The sequence below is a fragment of the Serinus canaria genome, chromosome 8 (genome assembly GCF_022539315.1).
Source record: "Serinus canaria isolate serCan28SL12 chromosome 8, serCan2020, whole genome shotgun sequence".
Classification (NCBI taxonomy): Eukaryota; Metazoa; Chordata; class Aves; order Passeriformes; family Fringillidae; genus Serinus; species Serinus canaria.
In genome coordinates this window covers 16,820,699-16,836,496 of record NC_066322.1, presented here as the reverse complement: position 1 = coordinate 16,836,496, position 15,798 = coordinate 16,820,699, and the positions used below count along the sequence as shown (strand labels likewise).

Sequence of the window (15,798 nt, the reverse complement as noted above, 5' to 3'; positions counted from 1 at the left end):
CTACAAAACAGGAACTGTGCTAAACCAATGTAAAGACTGCTCTAATGGGATGATTTATTTCCTTTCTGTAAACCGCTAATAGTTTGCTTGCTGTAGAAAAGTACCTTTTAAGACGTGGCATTTCTAGAGTCACCAATGGCATAACACTTTATCAAATTACCACATTATCTCATTCGTTTGGTTTGCATCAGGATGGGTGAGAATGGATTTCATTCCGTGAGAAACCTGAAAGTTTAACTGAAATGTCAAATTCCCGTAGGCATTTTTGTGCAGCATTTTACAATTTTCCAAGGGCCTGCACTCCGTGACTGCACCACGTCCGGGCTCGCGTGGCGGGGCTGGGCCGAGCAGGCGGGGCCGCCCCGAACGTTCTTTCCGCGGCGGGCCCGGAAGGGCGGGCGGCCGGAAGGGGAAGGAGGGCGGGCAGGAAGGGGCGGGCGTGGTGCAGCGGCAGCATGGTGAACACCCGGCGGGCGGCGGCGCGGCGCCGGGAGCAGGGGGCGCGGGCAGACGGCGGCAGCAGTCTCGGCGATCCCGATGCCGACCCCGATGCCGATCGCGCCGGTGCGGCGGAGGTGAGCGGAGCCGGGAGCGGGGCGGGCAGCGGGGGTAGCGCGGCTAGGCGGGCGGGCGGTGCAGCCTGCGCACGGAGCCCTGAGGGGCGGTGTCGGTGCCGCAGCCGGCCCTGCCGGACGGGAGCATTCTCCGCAGGTCACTGGGCCATTTAGCTTTGGCAGTTAAAGGTAGGCTTGTTCTACTTTGCGTGACAGATGTTTTAACATTTTCCTGTCACTTAAAATAATACTTAGCAGGTCATACCTAGTTTTGCTATTGCTGAGAGGCCAGCTTGTTCGTAAACGTCAGATTGGTTTTGGAGACCATTTTGGGGCACATTTTGATAGTTGATAGTATTTAGTGGTTTACAGTTGAGGAAGTCTTTGAATATTTCTGAACGTTTTTCCTGGATTTGCTTCTCCTGACAACTTGACAGAACTTTTTGAATTAGGAGATACTTGTTTATATTTCTTAAAGGATATGTGTGTTTCTTCTCGTGTCCTGACCAAAATACAGTAGAGAAATAAGCAAGGGATGGTTTGTTAAGGCTTCTTCCACATAGATAGGGCTACACAGGGATGTGTGTTGTGAGTTTAGGTAGATTTGTTTAAAAAGATTGTTAGCGATTTTTATAGCATTCTTTTTATGTAGTTATTTAATCTGTCAATACCATATATTTTTTTACTCCTTTTCTAGGTGGGATCTGCTGAAATTAGTACTCCTGTGGCTAGGAGGATGACTAGAAGAACTAAATCAGTTCGTAAGCCAGAGGTGATTCAGGAATGCCAGTTTGCAGAGTTGGAACATGCAGAAATGAAATCAGATGTCAGTGATAGCTCAGAGATGCAGATCACTAGGAATGAGGGCACAGCTGTTCCATCAGCACAATCAGTTGCTGAACCACAGGTTGATGGTGATGTGTCAGAAGCAGAATCAAACTGCTCTTCTGTTTCTGGTCTCCAGACACCTTTGTTTGTAAGAATAACACGGAGGCGACAAATTGTAATTCCTTATCAACCAGATTCTGCTGACAAAAAAAGACATGACAGTACAGCTTTTGTAAATAAGTTAAGTAGGATTCTGGATGAAGATGATGTCTCTGAAGCTGAGTCTTGTTCCTCTGCTGTTTCTGGTGTCCAGATGCTTAATGTTCCCACAAGCACAAGGAGCAGACAAAGTAAAAAGAAATTGCAGCTACACAGAGTTCCGGAAACCCAGAGTGAAAATACTTCTGATGCAGAATCATGTTGCCTAAGTTCTCTTGTGGAACCATGTGTCACTCCAAAACGAATTACTAGGAGCAGGCAAATGAAACCACAAGCAGAAAATATTAAGCAGACTGGGAAAAAAAATAGATTTGTTTCAGAAGACAAGAATGTAGTTGAGGACACTATTAAATCTGATCCCATCATAATTTCTGATTCTAGGCCTACTGCAGAACTTGTCAATGACATGGAAAATGCTTCCATCCTCATTGATGGTAAAAAAGAACCCAGTTCACCTAAAAGCAAATGTGCTAATGCAACCTGGAGTGAAGACACAAAAGAAGAGATTTTAAATGATGTGGCATCCAGTCTTACAAAAACAAAACAAAGTGACACTAAATCACCTGTGAAAAAAACAAAAAAAAATACACAGTCTGTTGAGATAGATCATTCAGAAGCAATATGTGGCCAAGTACAAGAAGATGACAGTAAAATACTTGCAAGGAAGGGGAAATTAGAGCATGTGCCTGTTTCTTTGACTGACTGCATGAGTCCCAAACAATTTCTAGAATCCCAAGGGCAAGTAACACCCAATGAAAGTAAAGAAATTACAGAATGTGAAAGAGCAGATGCTGAGGCAGATGCACAGCAGTCTTTCTCGTGTGATGAGGAATTAAGGAAGAGTAAGCAAGCAAGTGCAGTGAGCAGCCCATCAGCAGACATGGCTGTTGCCCAGACAGCTGAAAGCATCAGTAAGAACAGGATGCTTAAAATTGATGTGGACAGTGCTGACAACCAAACAGAAGAATATGAGGTATCCCACAGCAGTGAAAAACCAAGCAGTGATAATAACTCTCTTGCATTGTTTCTGAGCAACAGTGAAAGTGATGACTCTGAAAATAGTGATGTGGCAGACATAGACGCAGTTGATGAGAATCTGTGTTATAAGTCAGATGAGAAAACTCCTTCCTTCAAAAAATCTTTAAAAAACAGTTCACTGCATGTTGAAGGTCTTTTTGTAATTGATACTGAGCCTGGCATGAGTTCCAGCCAAAAGTATTATCTGGATAATGTTGACCAAGAGAGTGATGCTAAAAGTAAGCATAAAGAAGGTGAAAAAGATAAAGAATCAGACTTGGAAGAGGACGAAGAGGAATTGATAGATGAAGATGAAAAAGATGAAGATGATGATCTGTTGAAAAATAAGGTTGACATGTAAGTATCTTGCTAGGAATAGCTAAAGAATCTGCATTTCACTTAAGAATATGCACATTAAGTGCAGAATAAATAAGGGAGTAGTCTTATCACATGTCATGTTGCTGCAGAAATGGTGTTGCACATATTATGAAATATTAATATGGTCCATAAATTTAGGTTTGGGGATTTTTTTCAGTTTTGAATATAGTAGGAACAGAACTCTGAAATTTTTTTGGCATCTGGAGGCCTTGTATGTGTGTAGCTTAAAAAACAATGTGAAACTGATCATGCTGACTGAATTGGTTATTCAGGTCACAGTTTTGTTTTTTTTTTTTTTTCCATTTGGAATGTAGATAACAAAAGGTCCAGTACACATTGCCTCATTAGATAATGCTTTTAAAACAGTTGCATATAATTTTATATGTCAGTTGTTGCTGTGCTGTGTATGGTGACTCTTCAGGTGAAACCTAGCATGGCATCAGAATAATTTTGATGGAGTGATACTTCTTGAATTGTCATAGTCCAGCTGCTGCTAAAATCCTTCTTGTGTTTAAAGCACAATACTCGTTTAGGTTGGATAAATAAGTCTTAATCTAGTAAAAACCTTCAGGTAGACCAGAAGTCTTAGCTTAGAAAGCTTAGCCAAACATTCAGTGTGAAGGCATACAAGATCAGCCACAGTTTGATAGAAAGTTGTTAAAGAGCTTGTATTAATAAGCATTTAAGCTATAGGAAATATTCCTTGTACCTCTTTAGATATTACCATCTTTCCTACATTATAATTCAGAGCTTTTAAACATTCTTGTCATCAAAACCAGCCATGGTACATTGTGGATGCATTCCACAGTCTGCCTGAATGAAGCAGTGAAACAAATGTGAACATACTAACCTTGAAATTTCATAGAGCCGTCAGGGCCCTGGGCCATTGCCCACGACCCTCTGGATGCAACCATCCAACCTCTTTCTTATCCAAGTTTAATGACTTTGTTCCTAGCATGGTTATGCAGACAAGGACTTAAACATTCCTACAATTAATTCTATTTTGTTCATACTTCTTATTAAGAGTTATAGTATTTTTACTACCAATATGTTATGTTTGGGGTTTTTCTCTTTAGCTAGCAAGCTTGTCAGTGTATAGAAGGATGCTAGTCATGAGTTCCTCTGGCAAGGTTAAGCAAAGTTAAGAGTTCAATTATGCAGAAGATAATAATATCTAAGATGAGAGTACAGCATTAGAGTTAATATGAAAAATTTGTGAAAATTATTTCACAGGTATTTTTTAATAATAAGTCTTATTTCATATAATGGCATGAATTCCCCCACACCTGTTATTTCAAAATTACATAATCTAGATAACAGGACTTAAAATAATTGCAGAACTGAACCTAACTGGGAAGAATAAGAAAAATGTTTTTTCTGTTCATCTTCCTCAGAGGGCAGTAGAAGGTTTAGCTGCATGCATGTTACAGTATTCTAATAATTAACTATTTCTTCCTTAGTTTACATCTTTCCAGTAGCATAGACCCTGGTTTGAATATCAAGAAGCTTGGTGGTTTATATATCAGTTTTGATGCAAAGAATCAGAAGCCTAGATTGGGTGCAATTGAACCACAGAAGAAGAAGAAGAAGGACCAGGTGACATGTTTACAGTTATTTAATTATCTGTGACTATACCAATACAAAGATGTTAGTCTGAGAAGGTTGGTTTGTTTGATTTTAAAGTATCCTTTTTATGGTTCATTAAGAACTTACATTCTCTTTGACCAGAGTGTGGTTTTACATTTGGTTTTAATGGTGAAAGTTTAAATATACCTGACTTTTCAGAAACTGAAAAACAGTGCAGATTCTAGCATTACCTTGTAAAATAAACAAAAGTTGATTATACATAGAGCTTTGCCTAATGATACACAAGCTTAAGGTCTGCTGACAAGATATTTAGTCCATAGCCAGAATGAATTTCAGTAAATAAAAGTCTATACCCTAGTATGGACTTGGCAGTTTTTTTTCAAAAGCACCCTTTGAAGTAAAGGGTATGTGTTATTTTTGTTAAAACTTTTCTTTGGCTCCTCCATGATAGTTCTCTTTACTCCAGAAGATTTGCTGTCTCACTTCTTCCAGGGCAAGTCAGCTCTTTTCTGTTGTTGTCCAGTGTTCTGTTTCGAAGACCCTTACTGCCCATGTATGACATTAGAATGCTTGCTTAGATTCTGCATGATTCCTTCAGTAGATTCTGTAAATAGAGTTAAGCTGTAAAATTTGTATCAGTGAGGTGGCTCTCTAATGTTCAAAAAAATTCTTACAGCTCTTGCAGAAGAGTGTAATAACTCCAGACTTTGAAAGAAAGGAATGTGTCCCACCCTACAGGGAATCACTTAACCAGCTAAAGAAGCAGCGCAGGGTAAGTGAAGAGCTGGGAATGCCTCAAATAATGAACCAAGCTGTGGTAGAAAGCTGCATGCTGGGACCCTGTGCATATCCAGGCCTCACTGGAAATGGAGTGATGAACTGCACTTTAGTGTCTTCTTTGAGCTGTGCTGTGAAAAGTCATCCTTTCAGTCACAAGCATCGTGAAGTGAATGGTTATATGCTCAGTACAAATGTGTCATTGATGCAGTGCTGATAACCTCCTTTATAATAGTCATAAAATATGTGTGTCAGGGGTACATTTTTACATCCTAAATGCTTTATCTGTCTTATGAGTTCCCTTTTCTGTCCCATCCTCGTTACTGAATGCAAATTCATTGTTCTTGGTATTGCATCCTAGGCAGAGCGAGAGAAAACAACAGGTGATGGCTGGTTTGGTATGAAAGCCCCAGAAATCACAAGTGAACTGAAAAATGATCTGAAAGTTTTGAAGATGAGAGCTTCATTGGACCCTAAGCATTTCTATAAGAAGAATGACAGAGATGGTCTCCCCAAATACTTCCAGGTAAGGAAGCAGTAGAAGGTTGCATTATACTGCTGAAGTTTTGAACAGCTGCTAAAGGATACCTAGTAATGCCTATTTTGTCGGTAGCTTCTATGTTAATTTAATTTAATATCTTAATTATTAAAGTGTTTTGATTACTTAGCTGGAGTTTGCAACTATTTAACTTCGTGTTACATACGTATATATGCTGTTGATGTTTTTAGCTTTGGCTTATCTCATAGAAGTGAACAAATATCTTACTGAATCCATATTTTGAACCCTCAGAGGACTAGATTTTCACTGCTTTCTTGGAGTACTGGCCTTTGTAAACAAGTGTGTAGAAAATAATTGGCTTTTATTTTCTTACTAGCTAATACAGTTTAAATGGAGACAGCTGCCTTTGTGATAACCTGAAATTTTTGCTGCTTGTAGCTCCCAGCTTTGAAAATTGTTTGTATCAATAAAGGAATTACTGTGTAAGTGTAGAAATAGGCCTCCAGGAACTTTGAATAGTTAGCATGCTTGAGGAAGTGTTTTCATTTCTAAAAATATAGCACTTCACTCTGAAGCGTCCAGAATGTTGTATGTTGTGAAATTAGAGAAACTTAGACTGAAGTGTTCCACATAATTAGATGCAGGCAGGGTAATTTTCACTGCAGAAGACATGTACTGTGTGTGTCTTTACTGCTGACCTGAAGCATGAGAGCTGACTGACAGGCTGGTTGGGAAATGGGATGCATTTCAGGGTGAAGCCCTTGTATTAGGGCTGTGGAGCCCTGATACAGCCCTGATATAGCTGCTGTGCAGCCATCTGGCAAAACCACCAGGAAGAGAGACAGGAAGAGGCTTAAGGTGGTCATAAAGGTTCCTTTTCCCTTATGTTTAAGATGTTTCAAAGTTAAGAACTTCAATGAATTAAAGTGTTGATACAGCAATCCAGCATTGAAAACTGTGCAGTCTTAATGCTCAGGCCTTCCTCTCTGCACTATGCAAGGAGACCAAAAGTCACACAAAACATGACTTATTTTGGTGTTTTGCACTTTTATTAAGCAGCTGTCCTTCTCATCTGCTCTGTAGGTCTCTTCACATTTGTTGCTGGGGATTTAAAAAAAAAAAAAAAAAGGCAAAATAATCAACATCTTGCTGTTCATGTACAGTAAGAATGTTTCCATTTTTGTTTCCTAGGTTGGAACTGTAGTTGATTCTCCCATAGACTTTTACCACAGTCGAATCCCTAAGAAACAGAGGAAGAGAACAATTGTGGAGGAGCTGCTTGCAGATTCAGAGTTCAGAAGGTATTTAAAAGTACTTCTGTCATTGTAATATTCCATGTAAAAGAGGAGTATCTTTAACTCTGTAGCCTTTTTTTGTTTTATTCAGCTTGTAGGGTGGTTTTTTATACTTCAAAGAAAAATTTTTGGTCCGTTAGCATTTCCATAGTACTGCCATTTACAAGGTCTAAGGTGCCTTTATCTAAAGGGATAACTGGACTGAGATAATGTATATTTCATCTTCATTAAAGGATTTTATCCAACGTTAGCCATCACTATTGGCAGCGACTCTAACAGAGTGATTAATTTTTCTTGGTATAATTGACAGAAAAGAGCAGCCTGTAATTCTGTGAATGTTGATATTGTTTTATTTTATAAATATATGTCAGTCTGCCACCTGTCACGGGAATCAAAATTGTGCTAGAAGACTTACTTGAATATTATGATTGAATTAATTAATACCTGCATAGCCTACAGTTTTTGGAGTTGGTCCATTTTGGTATTGGTTATTACATGATGTTAATATTCACTTCTCTTTTCACATAATGACATGTTTTCTTTGAAGTCGTGCATGATGTGGGATTACAGAGTTAATTTTGTCAGACTTGTAAATTTAACTATAATGTTGGGAAGGCAAGTTACTGTATCTATTTCTTAAGTAGTTTTCTGGTTTGACCTAATTTATTACAAAGTATTTTTAAAAATGAATGTATTTGAAATTTGATCAGGTAATTTATGATGTGGCTAATTAAGGGCTTTAATCATTTACTTCAGCATTAGTGCAGATATTTGTCAGATTTTGGTGTTGCATTTGAAGCCTCAGCACTACTCAGTGTGCAGTGTGTGTGGTACTCATGGGTGCAGGTATACAAGAGTCTGTTAGAGGAACTAGCAGCTCACATTCAGCAGTTACCCTTCTTGTTGTTTAGTATTCACCTCATTTCAGTTTTCCATCTGGAAGAGAGTAAAGTTTATTATCTTGAGTGTGGTGAGAAGGCACTATAAAAGTGGGTCTAGTTTCTTCATGATTTTGTGGAAGTGGTTGAGTCTTCCCCTTGTGAGCAGTAGCAGTGTTTCAGCCAATTGTCCAAAATGTGACTGCATATATAATAAAGACACCCCCCGCCCCAAAACCAAAATAAATTACAAAATTCAACAGAATTTACTTTCAAAGCAAATTTACCTGCATTTATCATTGATCCACTTGCTGATTCCCCTTTACTTATGCATAAGTGTATAAATCAAAGAAAGTGATTCAGAAAAGATGAGAGAACTCAGTTTGGCAATTAATGTGCATAGAGTACTGTCCATGTTATCGTTTCCTGAACTTTGGTTTGCTGTGCTTAAAAGTAAATTATCTATTTTGTTCAGATATAATAAAAAGAAGTATCAGGAGATCATGAGTGAAAAAGCAGCTTTTGCAGCAGGGAAGAGGAATCGGAAGAAGAAGAAATTTCACAATTAAGAATGGAAGAAAAATACCAGGCTGGAACAACTTGTTTGTTGTTATAAAACTTTATTACAGAATGCTTTGGTTTTGGTGTTTTGTTTGGTTTCTTTTAAGATTGCAGGTCATGTGCAAATTGAGGTTTAGTGAAATTCTTGCCATGAGAATAAAGCTAGGAAACTTCAGCAAATTATCAGGTATCTCAATTTAAATTAATTTAGATTTTAAAATTGGTATTTATTTTAATTAATATTTATGTAAAGAGATAATGATATGAAAGCATATTATTAAATCTGAGTAAAAAACTCAGCTTCATAGATTGTGGTCTTCTCAGGCTTCAGACTTTGCATCAATTAATTAGTAAATTCAGTTTAAGATTATATGTGTAATTCATCTTGGCACATAGTGTGTACTAGAATATATTTTTCCATGACTTGTCAGAGGTGCTGCTGGCCAAAACTGTAATAGAAGGTATTGAAAAATGGTTTGGTTGTGAAGGATTTATTTCAACACTGACCATAATGGTACAGAGAATGTCTTGGAATTCAGTGCCTACACATATACTTTTATACTTATGTGTGTTTACATTATAATATATATATATATATATATATATATATATATAAAATTTAGAAGAGACAAATTACATATTATTTAATAAATAATATAGGAAAGTAATACTTATATGTCAAATTTTAACAATCATATTTTGCTTTTATTAATTTTTACCGTTTAATTATTGTCTAATGATGCTTTTGGAAATAACTTAACATTGGTATCCATTATGTAGGGTTATGCAGATTGTGTCTGTTAGCTGACCTGGAATAGCTCAAGGTGAACAAATAGAGTGAGTCTGGAAGGCCTCTGCTGCCCTTGCAGAGCCACAAATGTCACTGGCTCAGTTCCCCTTCAGTGGTAGGTCATGACCTTTTGTTTTTGTCAGAACTGCTGCAGTGTTCAGTTGGTTTTTAATGACCTGATCATTATTGCTGTTACAATTAGTGTAACCTGGTTACTGCCCTGAGGTAGCAGAAAAGATGGATAATAGAAGAAATTAAACTGGCACTACATTGTCTTAGGTGGATTGGGTGATTAGGATGTAGAAGTCACTATCAGAGGACCAGTGGTCAATTGTTTCCTTTCCACAAGAACACTGAATCTTAAAGGTTGCAGATCTTAAGCAAGAAGTGCTTAACTACATTCCTGACTAAAGTTTAACTGTCAAGTTTTCTACTGAGAATTAGTTTTTTTAAGGATTAGTAATTTATGCTGAAATGAGCATTGTGGTATGTATTAACCACCAGCTGATGTGTGAAAGAAATTTTCCTCAAATCCTTTGGGGTGTTTTTTATCATTCCAACGTTGTCCATAATGTTTTACTACCAGAAACACTCAGGAATCTAGAGCCCTTAAAAAGCCTTCACGGCCTGGAGATGAATGGTGTCAAAGTAAAGTGAATTCATTGGGAAATATGAAACAAGTGCAAGTAGAACCACCTGTCCCCAGGTCTCAGTTAATATGCACAGGCTATTTTAATGCGATGATATTTATGCCGATATCTCAATTCCCAGTAAATCAAAAAAGCCAATAAAAACAACTATGGTGTCTTGTTTTCTGGCTGAGACATAGAAGCACAAAAAAATTGATACTGAACACTGAGAAGAAAACAAGGCACCACAGTAGTTGTCATTCAGTTGCATCCTGGGGTGTTCCAAGAGCATCTTTGGAAAAGCAGGATGCAGCTGTGAAAGACTTTAAGGGAGAAATGCAAGCTGTGGTGTTACACAGCATGCAACAACTCCGTGCCTGTTGCTCGGGCTGCTCAATAGCTACAGCAGTAACTGCATGTGCTGCACAGCTAGAAAGCGATTTGGCTTGTGTTCTATATCCTGTCCTTTGATTCTTCTAATCCCTTCTGTTCTGCCCCACCCTGTGCTTGTGTTCTATATCCTGTCCTTTGATTCTTCTAATCCCTTCTGTTCTGCCCCACCCTGTGCCCAGCAAGTGCCCGTGCTGCGTGCAGACGGTGAGATGTGCTGTTCCCAGGGCTGCAGTGGCACTCGCAGTTGTGTTGGCCAGCTTTGCCTGAGCTGGTGCCTCCGCCTGTCCGATGGGGCCCTGAACAGAGCACCTTTCGCACCTCTCCTTAATTTCCAGCTCACCTCACTGCAGACAAACGGGCTTTGAAATTGTCATAAAGGGGAAGGTGCTGGAGGGATTAAAACCCAGATGCACCATGTGATTGCCTGTGGTTATTAGAGGACTCTGGAAACACACAAAAACTTTCATGAAGCTCTGCCTATCAATTATAAGTAGTATTTTCTTTTAATGGCAGAAATATTTGTGCTAATTTGTAATTCTGCCTTTACTAGCTGTGATGGTTAATGTGCCTGATGGTGTGGTTCGTTTTGCGATTTTCCTTTATTGCTTTTAAATAAGCAGAATTACAGTTTGAAAAGTCACACCTGCAGAATTAAAAATAATTTATCAAGAAAACCCCAGAAATTTAATAACTCAGGAATAATGAATCAGATTAATTAATTCCGTTCTGAGCAAAATCAAGGTGCTTTGTTTATTGCTGCTTCTGTTTTGTTTTACCACCTAATTTGATTGCTGTAATTAAAATTGCTCTTCATCTTCTCTCTGTCGGTAAGTCAGAAAATGTGTTAATTCTGGTTTCTGCAGTTTGCGAGCTTGTTATTTGAAAGTAACCAGAAATGTATCACGGTGACCCATGGTAACTGAAGTGCCTCCAGGAAAGACGAAGTCTTGGTTTTCCAAATAAAATTACTTTCGCAGACAGTCCTGGAAGCGTAGCGGCCCCACGGGGCTGGATGTCGGTCTGACCGCTCTGGCGGAGCTCGGGCCAGGGGAGCAGGAGCGGAGCCCTTCTCCCGCAGCCTGAGGGCGGCGGGGCCGGGAGAAGCAGGAGCAGAGCCCTTCTCCCGCAGCCTGACGGCGGCGGGGCCGGGAGGAGGAGAGCTGAGCCCTTCTGCTGCTCCGCCTTCTCGCTGGCGGTGAGGAAGATCCGTGTCGCCGGGCCGAGCGGACACGGCGGCTCCGGTGGATGGCGGCTGTCGCTTCCAGCGCTTCCCAGACCGCCAGGCACGGCGGGAGGCGGGCCCGGAGAGCCTCGCTGACGGGAGAAGGGCCAGGCCGGCATACCGGCTACCTGCGGCCGTGAGGTAGGGGACAGGGGAGCGCGGGGAAGAGATTTCCGCCCAAAAGGCGTAGGGGGCGGAGTAAATCTATTAAAAAGAAAAGGAAAGGGGAAAAAAAAAAAATAAAAAAAGAGAAGACACGACTCCGCCGGGACTCGAACCCGGAACCTTTGAATCCCTTCAACCCTCTAGAAGTCCAATGCGCTATCCATTGCGCCACGGAGCCACCTGTTGGAATCTTCTAACACCGTCTATAGAGCCTGCGCGCGCCGTCATGCGATAGCCCCAAATGTTTCGTTTTTTTCTTTTCTTTTATTTTTTTTTTAAGCAGGATGAATAGGGTTAGTCGTACACGGCGCTGCGCAAACGATTCTCGCGGCAGCCCCTGCGTGCTGCCTGAGCTCTGCCCGCAGCCCGGTGGGGCCCATGGCTTCCTGTGCAGCGCTGGAGCGATATCATTATAATCCACAATTGGCCTTGTATTGAGGAGCCCTTCATACACCCGTAAATGCTCGGTAGCACCGCCCACCCCATAGATTCCGAAAGAGATTTTTCCTTAAAAGCTGTAACTCTAGCCTGAAACAAGTCCCTGATACTATTTTTTTAAATAATGAAAATGGATAATAGAAACTCCAAGAGACAGGAGTATGAGGTATTTTTTCTTTAACTTTGCCGGTGGCCTGCTGCTCAGGGAGGGGCGCGGGGCTGCCGGCCCCGGGAGGGCTCCGGGCAGTGAGGCCTGAGCAGTAAAACCTTGGCACTCGTGCTGCATTTTATCATAATTTAAAAGTACGGGTATCCATAAGAGTGGAGAAAAACATGTAAACAAGCGCGCCCTAAAATCTGAGGAACAAGGAAGCCAATCACACCGATGTAAAATAAACTGACTCGGATCCACAATCGCCGAGGTACTGCAGCCAGGCTGCGATACGGAGTGTACTGAATAACCGAGGTGCCGCCGGCAGTGCCGCCTGTGGTGCCCAGAGAGCCAGCCGGCTGCTGCGCCTGTGGTCAGCCCCGAGCCCGAGCTCTTGGGCTGCTTGGTGACTGAATAGCTCTGCAATGCTGCCCAGAAAAGCAGGTTGCTGGAAGGGTTCAGCAGTTAGAGCAAGAACCAAACTGGGGGTACAACCCCCTAGCTAAGAGACTGTTGTTGAGCCAGAACATTTATAAACAAACCAATAATCACTAAGCTGTGCAAGATTCAGAGCAGGTGTGGTCGCATTTGCAAACTCTGGGTCTTGCCACAATTGTTCTGTTGGACAGAACTCTTCATAGTGCTCCTGGTAAAGGAATGCAAGTCTGGAAAATTTGACTCCTTAAAGCGCTGTACTGCAGAAAATAAACAAAAATCTTGTTTTTAAGAACTGAGTTGATCTTCAGAATAAGCTTAAATTTATGTTTGTGCAATTCAAATATACCTCTTGGAAGTAACTAAGAATCGCTGTTGACATCTAGTAGTTTGTGGACACCTGGGTATCTTCATCGTGGGGTGCAGTGAGTGTTGGTGCCTCCCCAGTGTGATCTGGTGGTGTGGCACCTTTGGACAGCATGGTACTGAGTAACTGCAGATGTGAAGAGCCATTCTTTTTTTGTCACAAGACTGGTTCTGAGACTCTCGTATTTTCGTTGTGGATAGTTGGTTTATAAAGGTAGATAAAGGCTGGTTCCATTCATGCGGGAGGACTGAGTAGGGAAACGTTTGGAATTTTTCCAGAAATGTTTCAAAATATTTTTGAAACAAAAATATTTTGAAACATTTTGCTTTTTTCAAATCGTTTTGCTTTTTTATTCTGTAAATGTAATGCCGGTGCAAAGTCCGCCTTTGCGTTCGGACAGCAGATGGAGCTACTGCATGAGAAACAGGGCAGCTCACGGGTCATGAACTTGGGCAGTGCCATCAGAGGCAAAAGCGACCGATCTGATTAACCTTTGCCGGCGTGTGTACCCAGATCAGTCCTTTGGACTTTCCCTCTTCTGGGACGGTCTGAAGTCCACTTCTGTTGCAAGCTGGCTTTCATTTCAGCTCCTCTTCAATTTCATGTTCTTTATCAAGGAGCAGAAATTACTTGGAATAGAGTTGTATTGGGTTTAGTTACCGGCACTCAGAGAAATTTTGCTGAGCTCAACAACGTGCTGTTTTGCTAATTTTTAAAGGGAGGAGAAATTGAGGTAGGAATACCTTAACACAAGACAGGAAATGAATCAATAGAGGCAAAAATTATCATCTTATAGCAGTCTTCTATTGATTAAAATAAATCTAGACATCATTATTTATGAAATTAAAGTGATCTTTGAGAGACTTTTTACAACATGGTTTTCAACATTAACTTCTGTTAATGTACTGTAGTGCTATGCACTGTATATCCAAGTACTTTTGGTAAGATTTGAGCTTTTAAATTAATTAAAATGGCAATTTCCAAATTTGTAGAGCTTCCACAAATGTTTGTTGGGAGTACCACCACCTCTCTCTCAGAACAAGTGTGATCAATATACTTTTTGAAAGAGGTCAGAGAAGGCTGTAATGTATAGATTACTTAAATGGGACCCTTACACCATCTCTACATCTCATGGAGGATTATTACAACCCTATGGCTCTAATGATTCATCTGTGTAGTGCAGCAAGAGAAAGCACTCTTCAAACTGGCAGGAAAAATGCTGGGATGCACAAGGTCTGAGGATACTGGAAAGACCTCTTTCAGGGAGGGTTTCCTTTGGTGATAGACAATTTGATTAATTTTTTTAAAACTTATTTTCTTAACATGAAGATAAATGCTCTGCATTGCAGATGCTTCTGCATCTCTTCCTTTTCCTCAGGGAAGGCTGTGATTGCCATGTGACTGTCTGGGTATTGGAGAATTTGTTTGTCAGGCTGCCAGCAGGAAGCTGTTAAGAACCTCTTCCAGTTCTCTTCTTCATGGCTGTTGTTGGCCTAATGCATGTTCTGTCCTCTTGAATATGTTTGGGTAGACAGGAGAAATTCCCAAGAGCAATGCCTTTGAGAAGTTGGGGACACATGATCAGTTATGCCAAATCATCTCTACCTGGGGTTATAATGTTAATTCTGTGTAGTTCTATTAACAGATCAGATGCTGCAAAGCCATTTACTTCAAGAGTGCTCCCTGGTGGTGCCAAACCTGAGCAGTCATAGGGCATCTCTCGGAGCACTGCAACAGGACGTTTAGGTAAGTCCCAGCTAGTGCCTCTGGCCAAAAGTGGAGTACATCTGACTTACAGAGAGATGGGAGTCTGTTTCAAGACAATTTCAATGTTTTCAGTGTTTTCTGTTAATTTGATCTGTTTTTTTCATCTTGGCAGAATTCCCAAAATCTATCCCTGGGCTTGTCTTGGCCCTGAAGCATGGCAAGACAAGCAATTCACATTTTCTTGTAGAGTGATATCCAGCTGCAGGATTTTAACTCCATAATATTTCCGTGGAATTGACAAGTCTTCAATCAGTATCCATAGCCTTTTAGTTAAAAGGCTATGGATACTGTTTGAGCACATTCTTCACCTTTCACACTCCAAGTGTGAAGGAAGCGTGACTGAGCACCAGACCCTGCACAGGCACAGTTGTGTGTGCTCAGCAGCTCTTGGTTCACACACACAATGGACAAGGAAGATCATCAAGCACCTCTGCTACAAAGGAGTTACCTGTGGATTCTCTGTCTCCTTTGAACAAAAAAATGTCACTAGAAGGGCATCACTGCTGTCTTAGGCCTCTTGTACCCCTGCATGCTATCTACCAAAAGGGAAACAAATTTCTTCCAATTCCACAAATTACAGAAAGATCAGAGGGACTTCTTGTGAAAATGAACATTCTCTTGTACACAGGTAGAAAGCTGAAATTATTTTTAAAGTTAGAGACCTCAGGGCTTTTTTCTGATACAATTGCTACTGAAATGTAGATCAGGGATGCACAGGAGCTAAGGAGCTTACTGAGGAAAAGGACCTGTGACAGGAGATCAGCAGGCTTTGTAGCATCAGGAAAAAAAGGAGAGATCAACAGAAATGAGATGGAGAGCATTGTTACTTTTGGCAAGAGAAGAGAAGA

General features: G+C 40.7%; 1 protein-coding gene and 1 non-coding gene across 2 annotated transcripts; one reads left to right on the top strand and one right to left on the bottom strand.

Annotated features, from left to right (window-relative positions):
- The first annotated feature begins 411 nt into the window (after positions 1-411).
- DNTTIP2 (deoxynucleotidyltransferase terminal interacting protein 2) lies at positions 412-8,663 on the top strand. The gene is made up of 7 exons (XM_009088530.4): positions 412-575; positions 1,252-2,975; positions 4,457-4,592; positions 5,260-5,355; positions 5,722-5,886; positions 7,051-7,160; positions 8,508-8,663. Exons 1-7 carry the CDS (start codon positions 456-458, stop codon positions 8,599-8,601), a joined length of 2,445 nt encoding a protein of 814 aa, XP_009086778.4. The 5' UTR covers positions 412-455; the 3' UTR covers positions 8,602-8,663.
- Positions 8,664-11,884: 3,221 nt separating this feature from the next.
- TRNAR-UCU (transfer RNA arginine (anticodon UCU)) lies at positions 11,885-11,970 on the bottom strand. The gene is given in 2 exon segments: positions 11,885-11,920; positions 11,934-11,970. It is a non-coding gene; the product is annotated as a tRNA-Arg (tRNA).
- Positions 11,971-15,798: the final 3,828 nt, after the last annotated feature.